The following is a 13,259-nucleotide window of genomic DNA, read 5'->3' on the forward strand; positions in this document are numbered from 1 at the left end:
GTCAACACACACACGTAGTGCACACACACGTCAACACACACGTATACACACGTACACACACGTATACACACGCACACGTCAACACACACACACACGTATACACACGTATACACATTCACACGTAGTGCACACACATACACGTATACACACGTAAACACATCCACACGTAGTGCACACACACACACGTATACACACACGTATAGACATACACACGTATACACACGTATATACACGTAAACACACCCACACGTAGTGCACACACACACACGTATACACACGTATACACACACGTATACACATACACACGTAGTGCACACACACACGTAGTGCACATACACACGTAGTGCACACACACACGTAGTGCACACACACACGTAATGCACACACACACGCACACACACGTCAACACACATACACTATACACACGTATACACACGTCAACACACCCACACGTATACACACGTATATACATACGTAGTGCACACACGTATACACACACGTAGTGCACACACGTATTCACACACGTAGTACACATCCACACGTATACACACACGTTAACACATCCTCACGCCGACATGCACGGTACATACCCACGTATATACACACACCCCCCTGTGTAAACATGTACACACACTCAGAGACACAACACACGTACACAGATACACATAGACATTAACGTAAACCCGCGCGACAAAACACACGGTACACACGCGCACATTGACATACACACGCGCACATATACATACACACGTATACACACCAGAACACACACACACCAGTACACACACACGGACACACACACCAGTACACACCGGCCCCATCATGGAGGCAGGGATGACACTCAGCTTGATGACAGCCGCTCCGACTCTTCCTCGCCCAGGGAAGGTTCGGGATCTACGTGGGTCGAGGGGTAGTGGATGGGTCGGGAAGACTATCGCGGGGGGCCTCCTTCGCCAGAAGCGCCCACCCCGCATGGCACGGGGAGCTGCTGCTGCTGATGGTGGTGTCCGCTCTTGTTGTTGTTGTTGTGCCGGGGATTGGTGGAGCCGAGGAGGCGGTGACCGCGCTGGGCGGGAACGTTCAAACTCGGAACGCGGGGAACGCGGGGCGCGGTTGATGCTCCAGCGATGCCGGAGACGATTTAGAGTTTGTTTTCGGCAAAAAAAAATGCAAATGTCTCTATCGCCAACAAAAGGTGGGCAGAGAGGGGGGGGGGAGGCAAAATTTTCCATCGTCAATGTTTCGCTTTTGCAGCACGAGAGACATCGCCTTGCAGCGCAGCGAATCGAGCCACGGCGCCAAATCCGCTGCACACCACCACGTGAGATAGCTGTGCAAGTTCACCAGCCTCGGGGACTCTCTCTCACTCGGTGGTTTGTTTTGCAGTCATCTGCTAATCGCACATCCGTTTAGCACTGTTAGCTACGTACTGTGTGAAAGAAGCTCAACACGTACATCTGGCCCGCCCAAAATTAGTTCAAGTAACATTTTTTTAATCATATTTATGTTTGTGCAGTATTTTCGATTCTCTCAAACGGGGTTTGGTTGTTTTTGTTCGGATTTTCGTTTTTTGTGTTATTATATTTGTCATTCTGGTGACCCGGGTCACTTGCGATTGAGACTCTCACCTGGTTAAACAAACTTGCAATTAAGTAGCAAACCCTGAACCAGTGTTGGCTTCATAAGTGTCATCATTCAGAGTACGGTTCGTTAAATGTCGCCAGATGAGCGCGAACAAAATAAACGATAGTTGATCATCAAACCATAAATACCACGCAGATGGAACAGTCCAGACCACTCAGACGACAGACGCTAAATCATGAAGCCACATAGACCAGTCAACACAAAACCAGAGACCAGACAGACGCTTAGATCAAATGAACACTTTACTCAGAGTGCGGAGCCGCCCTCTCATTCGTCTCACACAAGTGGGGAAATTGCAATCACAAACACAACGCATTTCATCAGAACTCACAAGCGCGTTGGAGGCCTGGATCGGGGGATAAATTTACAGATGGCACGGACCGACGGGGGGGGACACACATGCGTTTTTCCTCATCCGTGACTCGCGGTCCTGAGAATCCTGGCCTTTAATTTGAAACGTGGAGCCCAGGTTGAGGGGGGGCAACGTGTACAGCGGAGGAGGGGGCCTGGAAGACGCCGCGTGAAGGTGAAGCTACAGGGGTGTGGGGTGCATCGCGTTGGAAGAGGTGGAGCTCCTGGCTGGGTGGTGGTGGGGGTAAGGGTGACGAAGGGCCCAGGATTCGCTCCATGGGGACGGTGGAAGCCCTGGGTGAGGGGTTGCTCAAGGCCCTGGAGCACAACATTCCTCAAGGTGTGGGGTGGCATCAACAACACTCGGCATGATGACCTCTTAACCTTGAATCTCTCTGAGACCTCGAGTGGGTGTTAGTTCAGGGCCGGGGCAGTATTCAGTTCCACTAGTGGTGGCAAATATTTAGTGACACCAGTTTCTGTGTGTGGCCAACAAGCGTGGATTATGTGATGGCATGTTTATTAAAATAAGACATGATTCACTATAATCGATGATTTAATGATCTCGGTACAATTCAAGTGTTGCCATCTCAGGTGGTACCAACGAGTTAAATGCTTGGTCATTGCCCATGGACTTTGCAGGGAAGGTGGAGGCCCTGGAGCCACTATGTAGAGAAGATGGAGCCCCAGGGAGTGGGAAGGTTTGAGGCCCAGGGACCGTGAAGGTGGAGGCCCTGGGACTGGGAAGGTGGAGGCCCAGAGAGCAGGAAGACGGAGGCCCAGGGACCGTGAAGGTGGAGGCCCAGGGACCGGGAAGGTGGAGGCTCCGGAGCCGCCGCTACGAGGAGGAGGAGGAGCCAGAGCGGAGCAGCACGCGGTGCCGGGTTACGGCTTCCAGGCGGCGGCGGTTGGCCTCCTGCACATGTTGCTGCATCTTCCACGTGGGGAAGGAGACGGTGGAGCGGCGCTGCGTCATCAGCTGCGAGTGCTGGAGCCACGGCAGCGACACGCACTCCGGCACGGTCGGGCGGCCCCTGTGAGTGCATGCACACGCACACATACACACACACACGCACACACACACGCACAAACGCACACGCACACACACACACGCACACACACACACACGTGTGCGTAGTGTGTGACGGGGCAGGCATCGGGGTTCAAAGTCGAGACGCGATCGTGGCCGGCGCCGTCGATGGCGCCGCACCTTTCCAGCGCTTCCGACCGCGAGCTCCTGCAGAATGTTGTGGAGTTGACAATGTCCCTCAAGGGCCGCTATTACTTCCTGCCACTGTATCTGGCTTCAGATATTCCCCTTGGTTATAGGGGTTAACAGAGGTATATGGGTTATGTTCACTAAAAGTTCCAAGCTTAATTTACGATGAAAGCTGGTTCCAAACACACAGCTGATTAGAACGCAAGCGGCAGGGGACTGTGGCGTGTTTGGAACAAAGAGAATCTGTTAGGAACCGAAACAATATTCAGGTGGGGATGACAGAGGATAAGAGGAGCCTGCTTACTGGTGTCATCTCAGGCCTCGATATATCAGTGACAGGGAAATAAATGCTCCGGCCTTCATCAAGATTCAACGTAAACACAACTTGATTTGAGCAGGTCGGTTGAGAACGCAACATTCACAAGGATTTATTTACATCAGATTTACGGATCAAGAGTGCTGACGTCTGCATCAACAGCAATGGAACAAATTTGGAATCGGGCGCCTGATTGGAGCCCAGGCCCCGGTGTATAAACTTGGGATGTGAGAGAGCTCTCTGTGCTGTGGGTGTGGAGTGTGTGTGTGTGGAGTGTGTGCGCTGTGTGTGTGGAGTGTGTGTGTGCCGTGTGTGGAGTGTGTGCTGTGGGTGTGTGTGGAGTGTGAGTGTGTGGAGTGTGTGTGTGCCGTGTGTGGAGTGTGTGTGCTGTGGGTGTGTGTGGAGTGTGTGTGCTGTGGGTGTGTGTGGAGTGTGTGGAGTGTGTGTGTGTGGAGTGTGTGTGCCATGTGTGTGTGGTGCGGGGAGTGTGTGCGTTGTGTGTGTGGAGTGTGTGTGTGCCGTGTGTGGAGTGTGTGCGCTGTGTGTGGAGTGTGTGCGCTGTGTGTGGAGTGTGTGCCGTGTGTGGAGTGTGTGTGCTGTGGGTGTGTGTGGAGTTTGTGTGTGTGTGTGTCGTGTGTGGACTGTGTGTGGAGTGTGTGTGGAGTGTGTGTTGAGTCTGTGTTGAGTCTGTGTGGAGTGTGTGTGGAGTGTGTGTTGAGTCTGTGTTGAGTCTGTGTTGAGTGTGTGTGGAGTGTGTGTGGAGTGTGTGGAGTGTGTGTTGAGTCTGTGTTGAGTCTGTGTTGAGTGTGTGTGGAGTGTGTGTGGAGTGTGTGTGGAGTGTGTGTTGAGTGTGTGTGCTGAGTGTGTTGAGTGTATGTGGAGTGCGTGATGAGTGTGTTTGGAGTGTGTGTGCCGTGTGTGTGGAGCGCACGTCGTGTGTGTGTGTGGAGTGTGTGCCGTGTGTGTGGAGTGTGTGTGTGTGTGGAGTGTGTGCCGTGTGTGTGTGTTGGCTGGGCGCGTACTGGGGGTAGAGACACAGGACCCTTCGGAGGAAGAAGAGCGCCGTCTGGGATACGTTGACGTAACACCGTGTAATGTCGGGCCGGCACTGTCGGATGTTCTTCTCCGTCTCCTCGTCGTTGGCACCGAGGAACGGCGACTCCCCGCTCAGCCTACACACTCAAGTGGCGGGCCACGGACAGGAGGGGCGAAGGCCGAGATGGCACGGGAGCGGGAGGATGCTCTCAATCTGGCATCGGCCCAGCACTGGGGCTCAGCACTTTCCCTCCGCCTGAATGTGGGTAGCTCTCTGGCAGCTGCAGCCACTGCTGTGTTTGAACATTAAGAATAATAGAGTAAAAACAGCCGTGCAATTTATGAAGCTTTATTATGCCACGATTCTTCTCAGCGGTAGCCGAGAGGCTCAGGGGTCAGGGCGATGAGCCAGTACGGTCGAGAGCCGGGGTTTGAATGCAGGTAGCAGCCACCTGTGATTAAACCGGGTTCTCAAGCGTGGCGAGTTGATGGGCTCAACCTGGCATGTCACCAATGAATGTACAATCATTCTTGTTTTTCGTTCAATGTGGCTCATTCCAGGTGTTGAAAATGTCTCATTCTGACCGAGTCACCCTTGAAAAAGCTCCTGAGGTCAATGGCCGTTACTCGGGAAATACATTCCTGACTTATTTTGGCCTCGATTGAGAATATACGCAAGGCACGTGAAGGTGCTCGAAGTGTGGATAGAGACTTCAATAGTCATTGTGTGATATCCTCCTCCAAGGCCATTCTCTGACACAAGGTGGTACACTGCCAGCTGAGTTCTGAATGGAAGTGTATTTATCTCGTGAGGTCACGTTGACAGGAGAGTCCTCCAGAGGGTTGTTTCACTAATTACAATTTAAGGTAATGCTTTTGGGTGTGGTAGGAAACTGTCGCACCCAGAGAAAATCCGCACGTGACATGCCAGGGAACATCGCTCGGGAGCTCTGCACGGATGGGCTCACAAAACCCCTTGCTCTACTGCCATCTCCTGGCCATCTCAACCCAGCCGGGTATGGGAATTTCACATATCTCTGCGTCACCCACCAACCATTTACTCCAAATCTATGGACCACAGGCACGCTACCACCACAATTACGGCCTGTAGCCAGGGACTCTATGAGATGATAGGACAATAGTCTTGAGTCCATAATTGGCAAAAAGTAACGGCAAAGTGTCTCAAAATTGTGCGCAGTTGCGTATGCTATACACGACTTCCCTGAAGGCATCAACACCTCCAGCGAGCGCGATGCCGATCACACAGCGCGGTTCGAATTCGACGCTCGATCGATGGCTGCGCCGTCGCCGGACACGCGTCGAGATTAAAGCAAGGGACAAGTCCTCACTAGCAACTCCGTTCATTTTTCATTGCTGGAGGGGTTGCCCCCCACTACCTGGGGCATGTGTTTTGAGTCCATACTTTCATTACCTCAAATCAACTTGGAATGTTCAACCTCCATAGACCCCGCCCCTTTCACGTAGCCCCTCCCCATTACTCTGTAGTCACACCCCCTTCATAATTAAGCCCCACCCCTTCCTGATTCGGCCCCCCCCCATCTCTTCAGCGTCTTTCCTTTTAGACCCCGCCCTTTCTTCGTTAAGCCCTGCCCCTTTCGGTGTAGGCCCCGCCCCTTCCACCAGACACAGGGTGGGGCTGGCTTGGGTATTGGTGAGGGGCTGTGGATGCGGTGGGCAGGGGGCAGTAGGGGTAAGGGGCAGTAGGGGTAAGGGGCAGTAGGGGTAAGGGGCAGTAGGGGTAAGGGGCAGTAGGGGTAAGGGGCAGTAGGGGTAAGGGGCCGTCCATAAATGACGTCACGGGATTTTGGACGATTTTTGACCCCCCCCCCGTCGTCACAAAAAGTCAGACCCCCGCCTCAAATATGACGTCACAAAGCTCTGCCCCCCCACTCCAAAAATAAAACCTGCTTCAAATCGCTTTAAACTATTGTTGTCATTGTAGTGCCTATTTAATGTGGCGCTGCACTCCGATGTTGTAGGAGAAAACATTTAGTAAAAAGTCTATTTAATTAAGTAGAACGTGTTGTCTATATTTATTTAAAGTTGCGCATTTTGATGTGACGTCACAGACCTCTACCCCCCCCCCCTTGTCTCACATCCTCACAAATGTCTGACCCCGCCCCCCGGTGCGTGACGTCATTTATGGACGGCCCCTAAGGGCGGGGCGTCTTTACAACGACCCCCACTCCCCCTCGTAAGAGCGAGTGGAGGAAGGTGGGGGAGGGACTCACAGCACGAAGGTGAGCACGGCCAGGCCCCACACGTCAGCGGGGGCTCCCACGGCGTCCCCCTTCACCATCTCAGGAGCTGCACACACGCAGAGCACACAAACACACGCAGAGCACGCAAACACACGCAGAGCACGCAGAGCACGTAAACACACGTAGAGCACGCAAACACACACAGAGCACGCAAACACACAGAGAGCACGTAAACACACACAGAGCACGTAAACACACACAGAGCACGTAAACACACACAGAGCACGTAAACACACACAGAGCACGCAAACACACACAGAGCACGTAAACACACACAGAGCACACAAACACACACAGAGCACGCAAACACACACAGAGCACGCAAACACACGCAGAGCACGTAAACACACACAGAGCACACAAACACACACAGAGCACGCAAACACACGCAGAGCACGCAAACACACACAGAGCACGCAAACACACACAGAGCATGCAGACACACGCAGAGCACACAAACACACACAGAGCACGCAAACACACACAAAGCACGCAGAGCACGCAAACACACACAAAGCACGCAGAGCACACAAACACACACAGAGCACGCAGACACACACAGAGCACGTAAACACACACAGAGCACGTAAACACACGCAGAGCACACAAACACACACAGAGCACGTAAACACACACAGAGCACGCAGACACACACAGAGCACGCAAACACACGCAGAGCACGCAAACACACACAGAGCACACAAACACACGCAGAGCACGTAAACACACACAGAGCACACAAACACACACAGAGCACGTAAACACACGCAGAGCACGTAAACACACACAGAGCACACAAACACACACAGAGCACGTAAACACACACAGAGCACACAAACACACACAGAGCACACAAACACACACAGAGCACGTAAACACACACAGAGCACACAAACACACACAGAGCACGCAAACACACGCAGAGCACGCAAACACACACAGAGCACACAAACACACACAGAGCACGTAAACACACACAGAGCACACAAACACACGCAGAGCACACAAACACACACAGAGCACGTAAACACACGCAGAGCACGTAAACACACGCAGAGCACGTAAACACACGCAGAGCACGCAGACACACACAGCACACAAACACACACAGAGCACACAAACACACACAGAGCACACAAACACACACAGAGCACATAAACACACACAGAGCACGTAAACACACACAGAGCACGCAGACACACACAGAGCACGCAAACACACGCAGAGCACGCAAACACACACAGAGCACACAAACACACGCAGAGCACGTAAACACACACAGAGCACACAAACACACACAGAGCACGTAAACACACGCAGAGCACGTAAACACACGCAGAGCACGTAAACACACGCAGAGCACGCAGACACACACAGGACACAAACACACACAGAGCACACAAACACACACAGAGCACACAAACACACACAGAGCACACAAACACACACAGAGCACGTAAACACACACAGAGCACGCAAACACACAGAGAGCACGCGGCGTGACCACGCGAGTGGCCCAGAGGCCTCTCCCAGCCACACTCCCCTTCAGTCACAAACGCCGCTCCCCTGCAGGAAACTGGCAGCCCAGAGTGTGGCGAGGCTGCTTGCAATGCCCATAAATGGGGGTGGGGGGGGTTAGGAGCTCTCGAACGTCGAAGAGACGGAGCGTGGGGCAGCGACGTTGGGACCGGCACGAGCCGTGCCACTGCGTGCATCGAGTCTGGAGAAGCCATTCCTGCAAAAGCGTGTGTGACTGGACAATGATCGTTGACGGTGTGAATGATGAATTGTACTTCACAGTACTCACAATAAAGACCCGCACAGGGCCTACAAGCCAACACGGAGACCCATAGACTCGCGTAGAGAGCCATACTACGCGATAATGTGATGTGCGGGGGTGTGGCCACACGTGACACCTCTGTGCCCGCGCAACATCACGCACTGTCCCCGACCTTAACCCTGCGGCCTTGCACTCTGACCCCTAAGTTCCCGTGCCCTCCGCGCTCACCCGAGTGCTCCAGGGTGCCGGTGCGCGGCACGATGGGCCGCGGGGCACCGCTGGGCGCGAACGAGCGGGCGCTGCCAAAGTCCACGAGCTTGAGCTTCCGCGAGTCGGACACGATGAGGTTGTCGGACTTGATGTCGAGGTGCACGATGTGGCGCTCGTGTAGGTAGGCGAGCGCGAGCAGCAGCTGCGACAGGTAGCCCACCACGTCGTCCTCCGTGTAGCGTGGGCTGCGGGTACAATTGTTATTAAAGTCGCTATGATAACCGTTATCAGCTATAATGATGGAAAAACCACAAGGCATGCGCCCGATTACGTCGCATCTTGCAAGCTAAGCAGGTCTCTACCTGGATAGTGCTTTGAAGGGTGACCACGATGCGTGCCAGGTCGCTATAGGTGGCGCCTGTGGTATGTAGCATCAGCAGAGGGCCACGCAGTAAAAAAAACAATGCTCCCCTGCTTTCACCAACACACAGAGGAGCGTGGTGAAATATTGTCAAGTAACCCAGTTGGCCCTCATCCGGCAGTGGATTGACACAGGGCTGAGAAAGACAAATACAATATCCGTGACCGCCGTATGGCTCACGCGTACGGGGTGGACGCCGTGAGAGCTTTAGGTGCCACCGAGTTTGTTCGGAGGCCATCCTCGAGTCCCCTCTCCACCACAGCCCCGAGACTCGCACCTCTCGAGCAGCTTGTAGAAAAGCTCCTTGCCGGGGCAGCGCTCGGCGATGAGCACGAGGTAGCGCGGGGTGACGTACGCCTCGTGGAGACCCATGATGTGCTCTTGTCGCAGGGCCTTGAGGACCTCGTACTCGTGCAGCGCCAAGGCCCGGGAGGCAGCCTCCAGTGGCACGATCTTGGCCGTGAACACGCGGCCCGTGGCGTTCTCCTTGCACTCACGAATCACGCCGAAGCGACCCCTGCGCACACGAGCGCACGCCCTCGGTGACCCCCCTCCCCGTGACCGGTAACAATACCGGATCGGTAACAACATCGAGTGTCGAGTGCGAGTGAACGCGTGCACCGCACCCCCGACTTAGCACGGTTGGCTACGTACGGTGCGAAAGAAGTTCAACACAAATGCACCGGCACCCGACGCACCTGGCGCGTTCCTCCAGGAATGTGTACGGCTTCTGTGCGGTTCCTGGCTGGGACCTCGGCTGGGACCCCGGCTGGGACCCCGGCTGGGACCCCGGCTGGGACCCCGGACCCCGGTTCTGCTCTAGGGGCGGCGCCTCTTCCCGCCGCTCCGCCTCCGGGGGCCGCACTGCATCCGCACGGTTCGCACACTCGCGTCAACCCGGCGACCCGGCAAGGGTCACGTGACCCACTGAGACAGCGCGAGCCGCGGGCTTGGCACCAACGGCGAGGGGGGGTTTGGGAGAGCGGCGATGTCCGTCCACACCTGCCAGGGTGATGCGCTCCGAGGAGAGGCTGGCGGGGCCACGTCCCGCCTTGTTGACGCAAGACACACGGAACTTGTAGACGGCGCCGGGCGCCAGGCGCGTCACGTTGTAGTAAGGGTCCACGATGCTCGACGCCACCTGCGCCCACGCGGTCTCACCTGGGAGGGAGTGGTGGGGAGCCAGAGGCCACGTGAGCCATGGGGGGGGGGGGCGGCAGGATCCAGTGGCGGAGTCTTGCAGACGCGTTTCTAATTCCGGTTTAATGGCAACGCGCGGTCCCTTAAACTCAACGGTGGCGTTCGCCGATGTAAAGCTGCCACAGCTTACGGTGGCAGCTTTTAAAGTGTGGATCATGCGTGGTTATTCATTGAGAATCAAATATGCACTCTGCCCAATGCTACGCAGGATTTGGGCAGCATGAGGAGTCCGTTGAGGATAGAGCCGTGATAAGGGCCCGGGCCGCGGCCGCTCCGTACCCAGCTTCTTCATCTCGAGGCAGTAGGCCAGCGGGCCCTGCGCCTGCGAAGCTTTCCACACGACGAGCGCGCCCTCTTGGAACACCTGCGGCACCTCGGGCTGCCCGGGCCGGCCTGGCAGCTCTGTGGCGCAGGGGGACACAAGGGGACACAGGGGACACAGGGGGACACAGGGGGACACAGGGGGACACAGGGGACACAGGGGGACACAGGGGGACACAGGGGGACACAGGGGACACAGGGAGACACAGGGGGACACAGGGGGACACAGGGGGACACGAGGGGGACGCAGGGGGACACGAGGACACGGTGTTGACCTTGCGAGAGCGTGCGGGGCGCTTCACGGAGGTTCCGGCGGACGCACGCGTGCAGGAGCGTGGCACGGACTCACACGTGGCACGGACTCACGAGTGGCACGGACTCACACGTGGCACGGATTCACACGTGGCACGGACTCACGCGTGGCACGGACTCACGAGCGTGGCACGGACTCACACGTGGCACGGACTCACACGTGGCACGGACTCACACGTGGCACGGACTCACACGTGGCACGGACTCACGAGCGTGGCACGGACTCACACGTGGCACGGACTCACACGTGGCACGGACTCACACGTGGCACGGACTCACGAGTGGCACGGACTCACACGTGGCACGGACTCACGAGTGGCACGGACTCACACGTGGCACGGACTCACACGTGGCACGGACTCACGCGTGGCACGGACTCACGAGCGTGGCACGGACTCACACGTGGCACGGACTCACACGTGGCACGGACTCACACGTGGCACGGACTCACACGTGGCACGGACTCACACGTGGCACGGACTCACGGGCGATCTTCACGGCGCACGTCGTGGAGGCGGTGCCCGCGCGGTTCTTAGCGACGCACTCGTAGGTGCCGGCGTCTCGCTTCCCGGCGCCCAGCACCGTGAGCAGCTGGCGCCCGTCCGCCGAGACGGACAGCGTGGTGCGCGTGTCCAGCCGCACCGCCTTTGTGTCTGCGGGGCGACACCGGGATGTGGCCACGCGCAGACGCGCGCACAGACAAAAATCATCCCCCGTGTAGCCACACTGACTGCTGGGGCAAGCGCTGTGAGCAGCGGACGCCAACTGCTGAGACAGGAATGGAATATGAACAAACAGTGGCCACAACCCATGACCGTTTTTCTCTCCCCACCATTAACGTTTAGACGACGCACCAGATACTCGTTCAATACAGTACAATTTGGATTTCTAACGTGTTTCAATGCAACTACATCCCAGAGCCGAGTTGACGTGGAGCATGCCTAAGACAGGTTCGGTGTCGTTCGTCAGTGACAAGTTACCTGGGAATTGAACCCAGGTCACCAAGGTCCTAGCGTCGTACATGTCCCACTGAAACCACTGCTCCCCATCACAGTGCATGCACAGGCGACCTCATGTGACCCCAATGTGTAAACACCTTGACGCTGATTCTATAAACTCGGTCATACTTGTGCCCACAAAGGGCGCCACGGTGGCGAGATGTTAACTACCTCGCCTGGTTTACAGGAGGCCGTGTGTTCCTTCCCGACCCTGACGCCTGCTGCTGTATATTTGGAGTTTGCGTGTTCTCACCGTGGTCGCGTGGATTTTTCTCCGGGTCCTCCGGTTTTCCCCTCTACATTTAGAAACGTGCGGTTTAGAGTATTTGGCTGCTGTAAATTTCCACGCGATGAGCCACTTCGTTGAGCTATCGTTTGTGGCCAGGTCGCTTCTGAAAAAGAGCTGTATAGCTCAGTGGGCCTTACCTGGTAAAACATTTGTTTTTAGCTTAGCTTCATAAGTTAAAAGTGACATGGCCACACACGTACTGCTGGGCACCCTGGCCCTCGCTCCGTCCGTCCATCTCCGAGGCCGCGCGTACCTTTGAGCCAGTGCACGGTGGGCGCCGGCTCGCCTGCGGGGAGGCAGTGCAGGGTGAGCGGCTGTCCCTCCACCAGCAGCTCGTCCTTCAGCTCCATGAGGAACGTCGGCGCGGAATCTGCACGGGGAAACGCCTCTCGAGTCAGACGCCGCCCAGCGGACCCACAAATAGCCTGCGAGCCGACAGGGTTAGTCGGTACCACCCAGGGTGGCAAATGCTACTCGTGCCCACCAAGGGCAGTGCCCACCCTGGGCAGACATCTTAGCGTGTGTACCGTCAGTTTGGCTTGCACACGTAATATTTGTATTCACATTTCCCCAAAGCGATGTTCTCTTACAAAAGTATGACGTGGTCACCTTAGAACAACAACTACCCCATCACAAAGCGACCCCAGTGACCTTGCTATCGCTCACTTTCATGACACAGAGATAAAATGCTTCAGGAAAATCAGTGTCAGAACTGGCCACCCCGGGTGGTACTGATAACTAATTTTCAGGCCCAAGACCAAGAACAGCAGCAGTGAGTATGCTTTAATGACGTGTGCAGGTACCACCACCTGTGCAGGGTTGCGGTCCTCTGACCGGAACAGGCTTGTTCGCTATCACCGTGCCGTTAGCAGTGAACACCT

General features: G+C 55.7%; 1 protein-coding gene across 2 annotated transcripts in view; it reads right to left on the reverse strand.

Moving 5' to 3' along the window:
• Positions 1 to 1,868: 1,868 nt before the first annotated feature.
• The window catches only part of SPEG (striated muscle enriched protein kinase), a 155,825-nt gene continuing 144,434 nt past the window's right edge, over positions 1,869 to 13,259 (reverse strand). For both annotated transcript variants that reach the window (XM_076066040.1, XM_076066041.1), the window contains exons 32-41: positions 12,632 to 12,748; positions 11,577 to 11,744; positions 10,738 to 10,860; positions 10,261 to 10,419; positions 9,957 to 10,122; positions 9,536 to 9,775; positions 8,856 to 9,082; positions 6,818 to 6,893; positions 4,553 to 4,702; positions 1,869 to 3,029 (exon numbers count right to left, since the gene is read on the reverse strand). In XM_076066040.1, coding sequence (XP_075922155.1) covers positions 2,834 to 3,029; positions 4,553 to 4,702; positions 6,818 to 6,893; positions 8,856 to 9,082; positions 9,536 to 9,775; positions 9,957 to 10,122; positions 10,261 to 10,419; positions 10,738 to 10,860; positions 11,577 to 11,744; positions 12,632 to 12,748 — 1,622 coding nt within the window. In that variant the 3' untranslated portion in view covers positions 1,869 to 2,833. The remainder of the gene's footprint in view (positions 3,030 to 4,552; positions 4,703 to 6,817; positions 6,894 to 8,855; positions 9,083 to 9,535; positions 9,776 to 9,956; positions 10,123 to 10,260; positions 10,420 to 10,737; positions 10,861 to 11,576; positions 11,745 to 12,631; positions 12,749 to 13,259) is intronic.

The sequence above is a fragment of the Petromyzon marinus genome, chromosome 10 (assembly GCF_048934315.1).
Source record: "Petromyzon marinus isolate PM22_M1 ecotype Great Lakes invasive population chromosome 10, UKy_Petmar_22M1.pri1.0, whole genome shotgun sequence".
NCBI classification, from domain to species: domain Eukaryota; kingdom Metazoa; phylum Chordata; class Hyperoartia; order Petromyzontiformes; family Petromyzontidae; genus Petromyzon; species Petromyzon marinus.